This window comes from Electrona antarctica, assembly GCF_951216825.1.
Source record: "Electrona antarctica genome assembly, chromosome: 3".
Taxonomy (NCBI): domain Eukaryota; kingdom Metazoa; phylum Chordata; class Actinopteri; order Myctophiformes; family Myctophidae; genus Electrona; species Electrona antarctica.
In genome coordinates this window covers 13,442,669-13,453,743 of record NC_136808.1, presented here as the reverse complement: position 1 = coordinate 13,453,743, position 11,075 = coordinate 13,442,669, and the positions used below count along the sequence as shown (strand labels likewise).

The 11,075-nt window shown below is 43.1% G+C and overlaps 1 protein-coding gene across 2 annotated transcripts in view; it reads left to right on the top strand.

Annotated features, from left to right (window-relative positions):
* The first annotated feature begins 6,266 nt into the window (after window positions 1–6,266).
* tspan15 (tetraspanin 15) overlaps window positions 6,267–11,075 on the top strand; it is a 69,873-nt gene continuing 65,064 nt past the window's right edge. Inside the window, exon 1 of one of the 2 annotated variants that reach the window (XM_079497112.1) lies at window positions 6,267–6,509. In XM_079497112.1, coding sequence (XP_079353238.1) covers window positions 6,411–6,509 — 99 coding nt within the window. In that variant the 5' untranslated portion in view covers window positions 6,267–6,410. The remainder of the gene's footprint in view (window positions 6,510–11,075) is intronic. The other variant, XM_079497113.1, reaches the window with a different exon arrangement.

Here is an 11,075-nt window from a genome sequence, read left to right as displayed (position 1 = left end):
ATAATATCAACAGTACAGACAACAGTACAGTACATCAGAATATTCATCCATGTAATAATAATAATAATAAATAAGAACACAACACTAATAACAGTACAGAGAACAGTCCACTACAGTACACATGAGTACAGTACAGTACAATATACTGTTCCTGCGCCTTGCCATGCTCTTTCAATCATAATAATCATAAACAATAATAACACTACACTAATAACAACAATAATATCAACAATACACAGAACAGCACAGTACACATGAGTACAGTACAGTACAGAAACAAAGCTCACATCAGAATATTAATCCATGTAATAATAATACTAATAATAATACATAATAACACAACACTAATAACTATAATATCAACAGTACAGAGAACAGTACAGTACATCAGAATATTAATCCATGTAATAATAATAATAATAAAAAATAACACATACAACAGCACAGAGAACAGTACACATGAGTACAGTACAGTACAAAGACTTACAGTACAGTACAGTATACTGTTCCTGCGCCTTGCCATGCTCGCTTTCATACGCAAATACACAAAACCACACAGGGCCACTCAGCCAGCTTGGCAACTTTGCGCTTTCCAAGCAAATGCATAAATGAAAACATCATGGCTTGCCATTGCCTTCTTCACATTTGCGACGCATCGCATGGCGCGAGGATGAGCGGGCCGAAGGCCCGCGAAATTCTAGTCTTATACAAATAGCTATAAACAGACAGACAGACAGACAGACAGACAGACAGACAGACAGACAGACAGACAGACAGACAGACAGACAGGTGGACTGACCATATAGACGCACAATGTGGAAAGACTCCAATACTTGTTTTGGTTATGGTTATGATACTATTATCCTACTGCTAAAGTACTAAAATTATACTATTACTAACTAAAGTACTAAAATTATCACTTTACACCCCCTTCAACAATAGGCTATAGCTATAAAAGAGGGGGTTCTCGCTACTATTGTGTGTGTGTGTGTGCGTGCGTTTGTGCGTGCGTGCGTGTGTGCGTGTCGGTGTGTGTGTGACTGTGTGTGACTGTGTGTGCGTGTGTGCGTGCGTGCGTGCGTGCGTGCGTGCGTGCGTGCGTGCGTGCGTGTTGGGGGGATGCCCATGGGCGACCAAGTGATGGGTATAAATAAAGACGATGGTGGAGATGGAGGGGAGTGTGTGTCTAAGACTCAGATCAAAGAGTGTGGGAGTAGTGGGAAGACAGATTAGGAGAGAGATCAAAAGTGTGAACCGAATAGAATGGGTCCAGTATTTTCCCATGCAGAAAACAGGGTTCCTAGGCTATAGCAAAGTGCTTTTGGAATATTTGCAGCTGCCAGCTTTCGATCTGCAGCTCTTGCAGAATGGCTCATTTCAGAATAACAAATATGAATTTCTTGAATCACAACTATTGGTTGATTGAGATACTATAGTTAATGTTTCCGCTGCATGGTAAATGAGGGGTCTGTTTACTGTGTAGAAAACAGGCTTCCTAGAAAAGTGCTTTTGGGGATGTCACATTCACAGATGTCTAATCTTTGTTGCAGCTGCCAGCTTTCTGCACACCTGCATGGAATGCAGAGAGCGTTCCTTGTATAAACACTCTTCATCTTGCTAGAAGCCTTTTGAAAGATGACTGTGTTGTTGACCATCACCATGTTTTAGATATAGGAGAGACTAGTGACAAGATGATGGGAGGTTGAGGTTTGATCCCAGTGTGATGACATGGTGATTACATGGTGCTGTGTCCCCAATCTGAAACTAAGCCCCTCTTGGAAGAATTCAGATAATGTAAGCCAGTGGTTCTCATTTCAAAGACGGGTTCCCGGCCCAAACTGATACACAAGCCGTGGACCCTCCGTTTGAAAAGATGTGTTGCCAGAGAGGCCCATGAGCGAAGATCATAGTTGTTAGATTGAGTGCATAATTCTACAACTGTCTATACCATGAGTGGTTCTCAAAGCAAGGTTCGGGTCCCCAGCCTAATGTGTTTATATACAGCATCACAGTCATTTATCCATATGTTTTACATTGGCTATTAATTAAAAAAAAATATATATATAAAGCTCACAACGTGTGACAACGTGTGACATAATTTATTATTACAAAACATATACATTAAACACGTAAGCCCATACATTATGGCCATTTGAAAAAAGCCAATTTACAAGCTCACAATACATTGCGATGCACATTTACTTTTACTTGTCCTTGAGTATTTCTATAATGCAGTATTGATTGTGACCAAAGGTCGCAGTTAACGTGTGACATAATTTATTTATTTTTTTGTGAGAAGAAACCAGTTATCAGAATATAGTGAAATTAACCACTTTCTATTTTGTGCATGTCATAGGCAAACACAATGTTCGAAAATAGTATATATATATAAGCTCACAGGGCTTGTATAACAGGTATAACTGCTATTATTTTTTAAGTAGTGCTAAAGTGTTTAAATTGCTGGGGGCCCCTGGAACCTCCCCAAGGACACCTGGGGGTTCCCAACTTCCCGCACACCTTTGAGAACCACTGATGCAGGCTATTCTCTTTTCCTGCTCATCTGTATTCAGAACATAACCATGCAGTGATTATTAGAATTGCATGCATTCATCACAGAGATCATGCAGTACTGAACAACTACAGTACAATGCATACGTAGATGTATCTTTTATGAATACTCTCTCTCATATAGAAACAAGGCAATTATAGTGATTCAATTGAAAAGGGCAAAGCATGAATTAATTTGTTTGATTTTAATTGGTTGTTAAACTCGGGTTCTCTCTCTCTTATAAGTATATTTCATTTGATCTTGTCACGTTCTGGTGAGGTGAGGACCCAAAAGCAGGACAGCCAGGCAGGTGGTGATCAAACCCATTGGTTGGGTGTTGTAATAAAGGTGAACAGAGACAGATAACTCAAACTAACATGATGAACTGACACCAACCAATGACTCGACAAGGACTGACTGGGGAAAAAGGCTAATATACACATGAGGGCTGATTACACATGAGAAACTGGGGAAGACAACTAGAACATAGAAAGACAACATCTAGATAAGCAGAACATAGAATCAAAACAAGTGGAACATAACAGAAATACAACATCTAGATGGGCAAAGTCTGTGACCGTGACAGTACCTCCCCTCTAGGGACGGCTCCCGACATCCCACAATGTCCAATGGGGAGAGAGGGACACGAGCGGAACATGGAGAGGGGACAAGAACTGGAAGTCTGTACTGAAAGTGAGTTCAGGACCGGTTGACACCGGCGGTGAGGCAGGGAAAAGGGGCTGCCGAACAGGAACGCCGACGGGCCATAGACAGAGTCCAAACGGCAGGGAAAGGGGCTGGAACCCCCCAGAGCATTCTTCCACTGCCAATGGGTTGAATGTAGATGTAGAGACACTGGGGCGGAAGCAAAACTGGACAGTCAGCACTCCCACAACCAGGACTTCAGCAATTAAAGTGCAATCAGAGCTAGCACAACCAGGACTTCGAGGAGAGGTACCAGAAGATCCACGACCAGGACATCACAATCTACCAGCCGGTGCTCCAGTAGCATTCTCTCCAACAGTCAAACCAGCTGCCACATCACATGAATTGTGCCTCCAGTCAACTAGCCAGAGCTTCATTGATGTCCATTTAAACACCTCAAGGCCTCACCAGGTGTAGACAGGCTGGGGTCAGGATGCTGTCTGCTGGGTCCATTCTGGTCGAATCATTCTGTCACGTTCTGGTGAAAGAACTGAATTTGTTTAGTGTTCTCTCTCTGTCAAATCCTCCTTGTACTTAAAATCCTTAAGTACAATTTCTGAGGTATTTGTACTTTACTTGAGTATTTCCAATTCATTTCCAATACTTTTACTTCTACTCCACTACATCCTAGAGGCAAATATTTTACTTTTACTCCACTGCATTTATTTAAAAACTTGAGTTACTAGTTTACTTTAATTATTACATCACGTGACATCATCAGGGATGGAGAATGTGATATCATGTGACATCATCAGGGATGGCGCACATGACATCACGTGACATCATCAATATTAAGCCCATATATGGAGATCCCTGATGTCATCAATATTGGCCAGCAACTCTACATCTGACCTGTTCTAACATTCCATATGTTGATCCTTCCCCATCCATCCTTACGATGTCTCCCTTTTGAGTTTTGACTGATACCTGTCTATTTAAACTCTAGACGGGCCTGCCCCAAAGTTATAGTGCAGACGAGTTCTCAACAGGCCCGAAAATTAAGATCTGACCCTGCATTCCAAAGCACCAGCGCTCGCCCAACAGTCTGCTGTACACCCAGGCGGATATGTTGATCTGACCCTGCATTCCAAAGCGCCAGCGCTCACCCAGCAGTCTGCTGTACACCCAGGCGGATGCGTGCATGACCGCGAGGTCGCTTCTCGCCCTCAGGCGTCTTACTGGTACTTTTACTTAAGTAAAGAATGTGAGTATACCTTTTCCACCACTGCCTAGTGCCTATATTGCCTGCCCAGATGGCTATGCCAGCAGTCCGGGCCACCATGAGAACTCCTATCTCATTTCATTTCCATCTCTCAGATAGTGTAGATCTGATCGACATAATTATGTTTGTGAGAGTTCATGCTTTGGTTATCAGCTTACAGCTTCTTTGACTTGTTCCTAATTTGCCCCCAAAACTGGAACAGCTCTGCAGGATAGTAATGCGTGAGATAAGACTAGTGAGATAAGACTATAGCTCTCCCTCTCTCTCTTCAATGAAATTAAAATAAATTTAAATGGTCTTTATTGGCATGAGAAAACATCCTTTTACAATGGAAAATAAAAAGTGGAACAAAACACCCAAATCAGAATAATACTACGTAGTACAATGAAGCGGGAATAAATGTGTAAACAGACAACGTGTTGCTTAGGAAAATTAGCTTATTTGTGCATTTGCTGTCAGAAAAGGATAGGCCTACTATAAACACGTTGGAAATGTTAGCTTTTTGGAACAAATGGCAACAAAGTTTCAATATTTTGCATTCACTTTGTTGGTATAAAACCTCTTGGGACAATTAAAAAAGCAGCATTCTTTTTCAAGGAATGAAAAGGCTATACACAATACAATGTCTGCTCAGTCTACAATACATTATCTATATCTATATCTATCTATCTATCTATCTATCTATCTATCTATCTATCTATCTATCTATCTATCTATCTATCTATCTATCTATCTATCTATCTATCTATCTATCAGTGGATAGATGGCCCGCCCAGTACCGGATGGCCCGCCCAGTACCGGCAGAGTAGCTGGAGCAGCGGATTGTGTGCCCCTGGTGTTTCCCTAATGGGACTGATCGAGGGAAGCTACTGTACTGGGATGTAAGTCGGGACTTGATCACCCCGGCTGGGTCACCCGAGTGAGGGGTATGATGTTGAGAGACCCGAAACCCAGAGGACCTTGGGATACATTACTGAGGAAATACATCCCAAGTGCATCCTTGCGATGTTTTTTAGTTCTTAGTTGTTCTATTTATAGTGACTCAGGAATAGATTACGGTATGTGACAACTGGGAATAGTCTGATGACCACCCGAGAGATGGTTGACAGCCGGAATGTAGACGGCACCCGGGTGAGCGGTTTGGGTTAGCGCCCCAGCCTGTGTCCGCCATGAGGTGGAAACCCATGTGAGGCCTTTAGGAGGGCCATTCAAGCCGCAAGTGGAGCCTGAGGTACCACCGTTTCCCTGCCGGTGGAGCCTGCAGAATCCACCACTCCCGAATGAAATGTCTGGTGCTGGGAATCTGGTGCAACGCACAGGTCCTGGGTACACCTGGTGAGAGCAGGAGTGGACCTGGTGAGGCGTAGGAGGTGCCCGACCAGGAGTCAACCTACAGTGCCTGTCCCTCCACGCGCCGGATGGCCCACCCAGTACCCGCCCAGTACCAGATGGCCCGCCCAGTACCGGCAGCGGATTGTGTGTCCCTGGTTTTTCCCTAATGGGACTGGTAAGTAGCTATACTGGGACGTAAGTCTATCTATCTATCTATCTATCTGTCTATCTGTCTGTCTGTCTGTCTGTCTGTCTGTCTGTCTGTCTGTCTGTCTGTCTACGCACGCACGCACGCACTCGCACGCACGCACGCACGCACGCACTCTCACTCACTCACTCACTCACGCAGGTCCCTAGGTTTGAATAATTTGAATTGCATTATAGCAGTGTCATGATTCACCATGCAACCATAATTATGCCAACCCAGCTGTGATGACAGCATCAGCCACATATAGCAGGTGTGTGCAGCATGCGGCCGCTGTTGGGTCGATGACAACGCGGAAGTAGAGTGACTGTCAACTCAACAGTATTACCGCTGCCGAAGTGAAGTGAAGTGGATGGTGGTCAGTCAGTCAGCACAAAGCCACAAAACAAAACAACACAATGGCCCACAACAGTGACGACAAGGACGTGCGATACTGCCAGCGATGCTCCTACGTTTTCCTCAAATTCACCCTGTTTGGATACGGCATCGGCTGGTGGGTGAGTATACAGTTAAACGGTGTCTAAACAGCTCTTTATTTACACAGAGAGAGACGCAGCCAGCCACAAGTTGCGTTTGCCAAGCACAGCACAGTGCTTGGCAAACGCGAGCCGCGGCAATGGGACAGAGTCAGATAGACTGGCTGGGGCGTGTTATACAGTACAGCCACACAGTACAGTATGTGCGACTATGTGTGTGCGTTCCACTGCGTGACTGCGGCATTATTTATTTTGTTATAGGCAATATTTGTAGACCAAAGTCGAGCGAGAGAGGCTATTTTTAGAAAGTGGTTCCAAGTTCCAACTCGTGCGAGAGAGAGAGAGATACTGTCCAGACGGTCCAGATAAGGAACATTGATAATGGTGAAGAAGACCCGAAACTTGGCTTTGAACTTGATAAAGTTTTAAAGGTGTGTGTGTGTGTGTGTGTGTGTGTGTGTGTGTGTGTGTGTGTGTGTGTGTGTGTGTTTTATCGACAGGTATTGTTTGAAGTGTGCCCTAGAGATAGACGACCTTTTTGGACTGATATTTATTTTTCTTTTAGACTGACTTTTGAGTAGTAGACAGACAGTGTTCATGACATGTGTGACAGTGTGTGGGTTTATCTTGCAACAACAGCCTACATTGCCACGCCCTCTGCAGTGGACTCCTATACCTATACCTGTGCTTACCTGTATGCACTGTCAACATAGGGAGGGACAAGAAATACAAACAGGTTTTTTTTTTTGCAGCTCCACACTATTAATTTCGTCACGTTGAAACCGAAAAGCAAAACAGCTGTCCTCCTTGTTGCGTCGGTATTGGTTCAAAGGTTATCTAAAGTCCAATAAACAGACTGTATACATAACTCACGGGACCTTAAGGAATGGCATATTTTAATGATTACCGGGATACATATCCCAAAATGAATGGGTCCACGTGATATGAATATGAACAGCAAATGAACATGGATAAAAGCAGATACGACTTGTTATATCATGAATCTATTATCCGTTCCATATCAGTCCGTTGGTCGGGTCACCCCTTGAAGCACAGGCCAGAGGTGTCGTACTGTCGTCTGTCCTGGAGAGCTCTGACGTGTCTTTACTTTTTTCAGACACCATATAGAAATCTTCCTGTCTCTCTGTGACCTTGCTAAGCACAGCTAGGGTGCACACTCTTATAAGTAATGGTACATGCTTTAAAGGTCTACTTTATCTCATCACTCTCCCTTTCTGATAAATATTTATTCATGCTACAATGCTGAGGTGAAATGCCCCTTGGTGACAGAGAGTTCTCAGTCAGGTTGCAAAACAAAAGAAAAAGCCCATTATCACAAAAAAACCCCATTATCTCATTGTCAGTGTCAAACACTGTAATGAGGTTTTTTTTAAGCAAATTATTGCTGTTTGACACATCACTTCTACGAAAGCAGAATTAAGGGCACTTAGCATCAGATCAGACAACTCGAACCCTCTGACCTCCCATCTCTACTATACGGGGGGGGGGGTGTTGGAGTTGTTTTAATAAGTAAAATGCAATTTATTTTGGAAATATATATGCCTCAGTCTGTCTTAACACATTTTCATTTTAAAATCTAATCACAGACCTTATCACTTGTATGAAACCATTATTTTTCCACTATGCATTCATAGAGCTGAATCTCTTCTCACAGAGCGCATAGATAGCAGAGATTCTATATTTGGGCAGATAGATGGTCTATTGTTGCCTAGCTCCAGCCCTGAATCGCTAAGCCACGCACATTAGGAAAAAAATGAAGTGAAACAAAATGAAAATTCAGTGTCAGGCTAAGTCTATTATTGAGCATCATTACAACAATGAGAACTATAGGCTTCAGGCATTTGTGAAATGCCTGACATTTTTGGAATTAAATAGAGGAGGATGGATGTGAAATGGGTGGGGGGACAGGAGAGCTTATCTGAGATGGAAATTGGCAGAGACCCGAATGAAGAGCTAAATGGTCTATGACACCATGCAAGATGCTTCATCTTAACTGAACTGTACAACTTTTCATAGCCCAGATACTTCAAATGTATTTTTGGTAGATCAGTTACTGACAAAAGTCCCTGGTATACAGCATCACTATCACACTCTTAGGGCTCCATTTTCGTCACCGCTAAACCCCTTATCCCTAAACTTCTTTGCCTTTTTTATTATTTTGCTAAACATTTTTGAATAGTTAAAATGGCCAGTCTACAAGCTCACAACGTGTCAATGTAGATTGGCTAGTTGAACTATTAAAAAATGTTTTTCAAAATAGTAAAAAAAGGCAAAGAAGTTTAGCGATAAGGGGTTTAGCGGTGACGAAAATGGAGCCCTCAGTCTCTCCATAGCTGATATTATCTAATCTGGCTCCATTATATTATGACTACATGTCCCACAATTTCCCTTCATGTTCCAGAACAGGATGCTAACATTAGGGCTAGCTACTGAGGATGTAAACAACCCCACGGTGCGTCCTGTGTTTTCCCTTGGGAAGGCTAAGCATAGATCTAAAAGAAAATAGATGCCTCATTGGCATCTTCATGTTCATTGGAGCGACCTGTATCGCAGGGAGGGCCGAAGTCATGCGGGGATGCGAAAGGAACGCTGCCAATGAGTAGTGGCCAATCACATCTTTGGTCTTTTCCGGGACTTATCAATTTAATTCACAGGAACTTTATTGGCATGAGAAAACAAACATTTACATTGCCTCTGATTGGCACGACGCACGCGGAAGCTAAGTTTGCCCTCCCTCGAGAGCAGACGCCCCATAGACCTTTCTATGTCTATGAGGCTAAGCACCAACAGTGTCCTTGAAGGTGTATAATTTATTATTATTTTGTATCATTTATTTTAATTAACAGCTGAATCTGAATGTATTCATTACAACATGGAGGAGACGGTACCCTGTGGTGCACAAGCTGTATCTCCACCAGATAGGCTGGTCGCCCCTAGCCAGGGCTATGGAAGTCAACATGGAGGAGACGGTACCCTGTGGTGCACATGCTGTATCTCCACCATAGGCTGGTCGCCCCTAGCCAGGGCTATGGAAGTCAACATGGAGGAGACGGTACCCTGTGGTGCACATGCTGTATCTCCACCAGATAGGCTGGTCGCCCCTAGCCAGGGCTATGGAAGTCATGGGTTGTACCCTGTGGTGCACATGCTGTATCTCCACCAGATAGGCTGGTCGCCCCTAGCCAGGGCTATGGAAGTCATGGGTTGCAGCCGTCAGGGTGACAGCTTTTTGCATTTGTGGTTCTCCTGGACAGAAGTGAAAGTGGTTTTGGTATGTGCTGTATAGTGGCTTCTCATGTGATTCCACTGTATGTTTCTGCAACAAGCATTTGTGTGGCATAGCATTTGAGTGTAATTCATATCACCTTTGTCTCTGTGTTTTTTTGTCTATTCCAATTCAGGATGGACAAAATTGAGTATAGCCAGAAGTGTCTTTTGCAGAAAATGCTAAATAAAAGTTGTGTTGTGATGCAAGGAATACAGGAAAACCATTAATAAAAATTCAGACCTACGGCTCAAGAGTTTTAGAGAAATTGTAAAGCGGGTTGGTACAGTATATAGCGTCACCAAACCATGAGGCCGATTTATTAAAAAAAACATTTGGGTGGTGTCTCCCATCATGGCATATTGTGCATGCAAAGTTTGATGCTGATTGATTTAGAAGTGATTGCCGAGATAATCAGCGCACGCACACCGCACAGACAGACCCAGACCCAATGGGAGATAAATTGACACTAAAGGCCTAACCCAAGACTTAGAAATTGCCCAGTCAAACATTCTGCTCCCTTCCTTCCTGTGTCATTATACTTCTCACCTTTTAAATGGTTCTCGTTCTCATAATTATTGCCATGGCAAGTTGAATTCAGAACTGATATGAATTCATTGTGTTCTGTGATTTTAGCTCAATGCTTTTTTTCATTATTTTGAACCTTTTAGCCGCAGTGCGTCTACGTAGGTGGTGTGCTTCTTGCCCGTCCTGGCTCTGCCCTTGGTTGGCTCCCATAGAGTCAATTTACTTAATTAATTTACTTTATTTAAGTTCTGGGTGCCTGACGCAGTGCCCTGCCAGCTAGAGATGCTCCGATAATCGGCCACTGGTGGATATTCACTCCAAATGACTCGATTGGTGATCTGCAATTTACCCCATCTTTTACACCCTTTAAGTGGTATAAATTGTCAATCAGATATATAGTATAATATAATTTTACGTCTTTGTGACAGGCCTAAACATTCTCCCATTCCTCCCCACACACAGGAACAGTTTTGATGTGGGTTTTGACATATAATAATTTTGGAAATATATATATATATTCAATATTATAATAATAATAATATAATAATAATAATAATATAATATTCAATATTACGCACAAGATCGGTATCGGCCGATCATGAGAAAAACAATCGGTGATCAGGATTGGTCCCAAAAAACCTGATCGGAGCATCCCTAGTGCCAGCCTCATCCTTCTCTCTATGACTTTGTCTGAGACTGTGACCCGTCACCCGTGGTAGGTCCCCGTCTGTTGTTTCAGCTCGACCCCACCCTCAGGGTGTCTTACTGGTAAT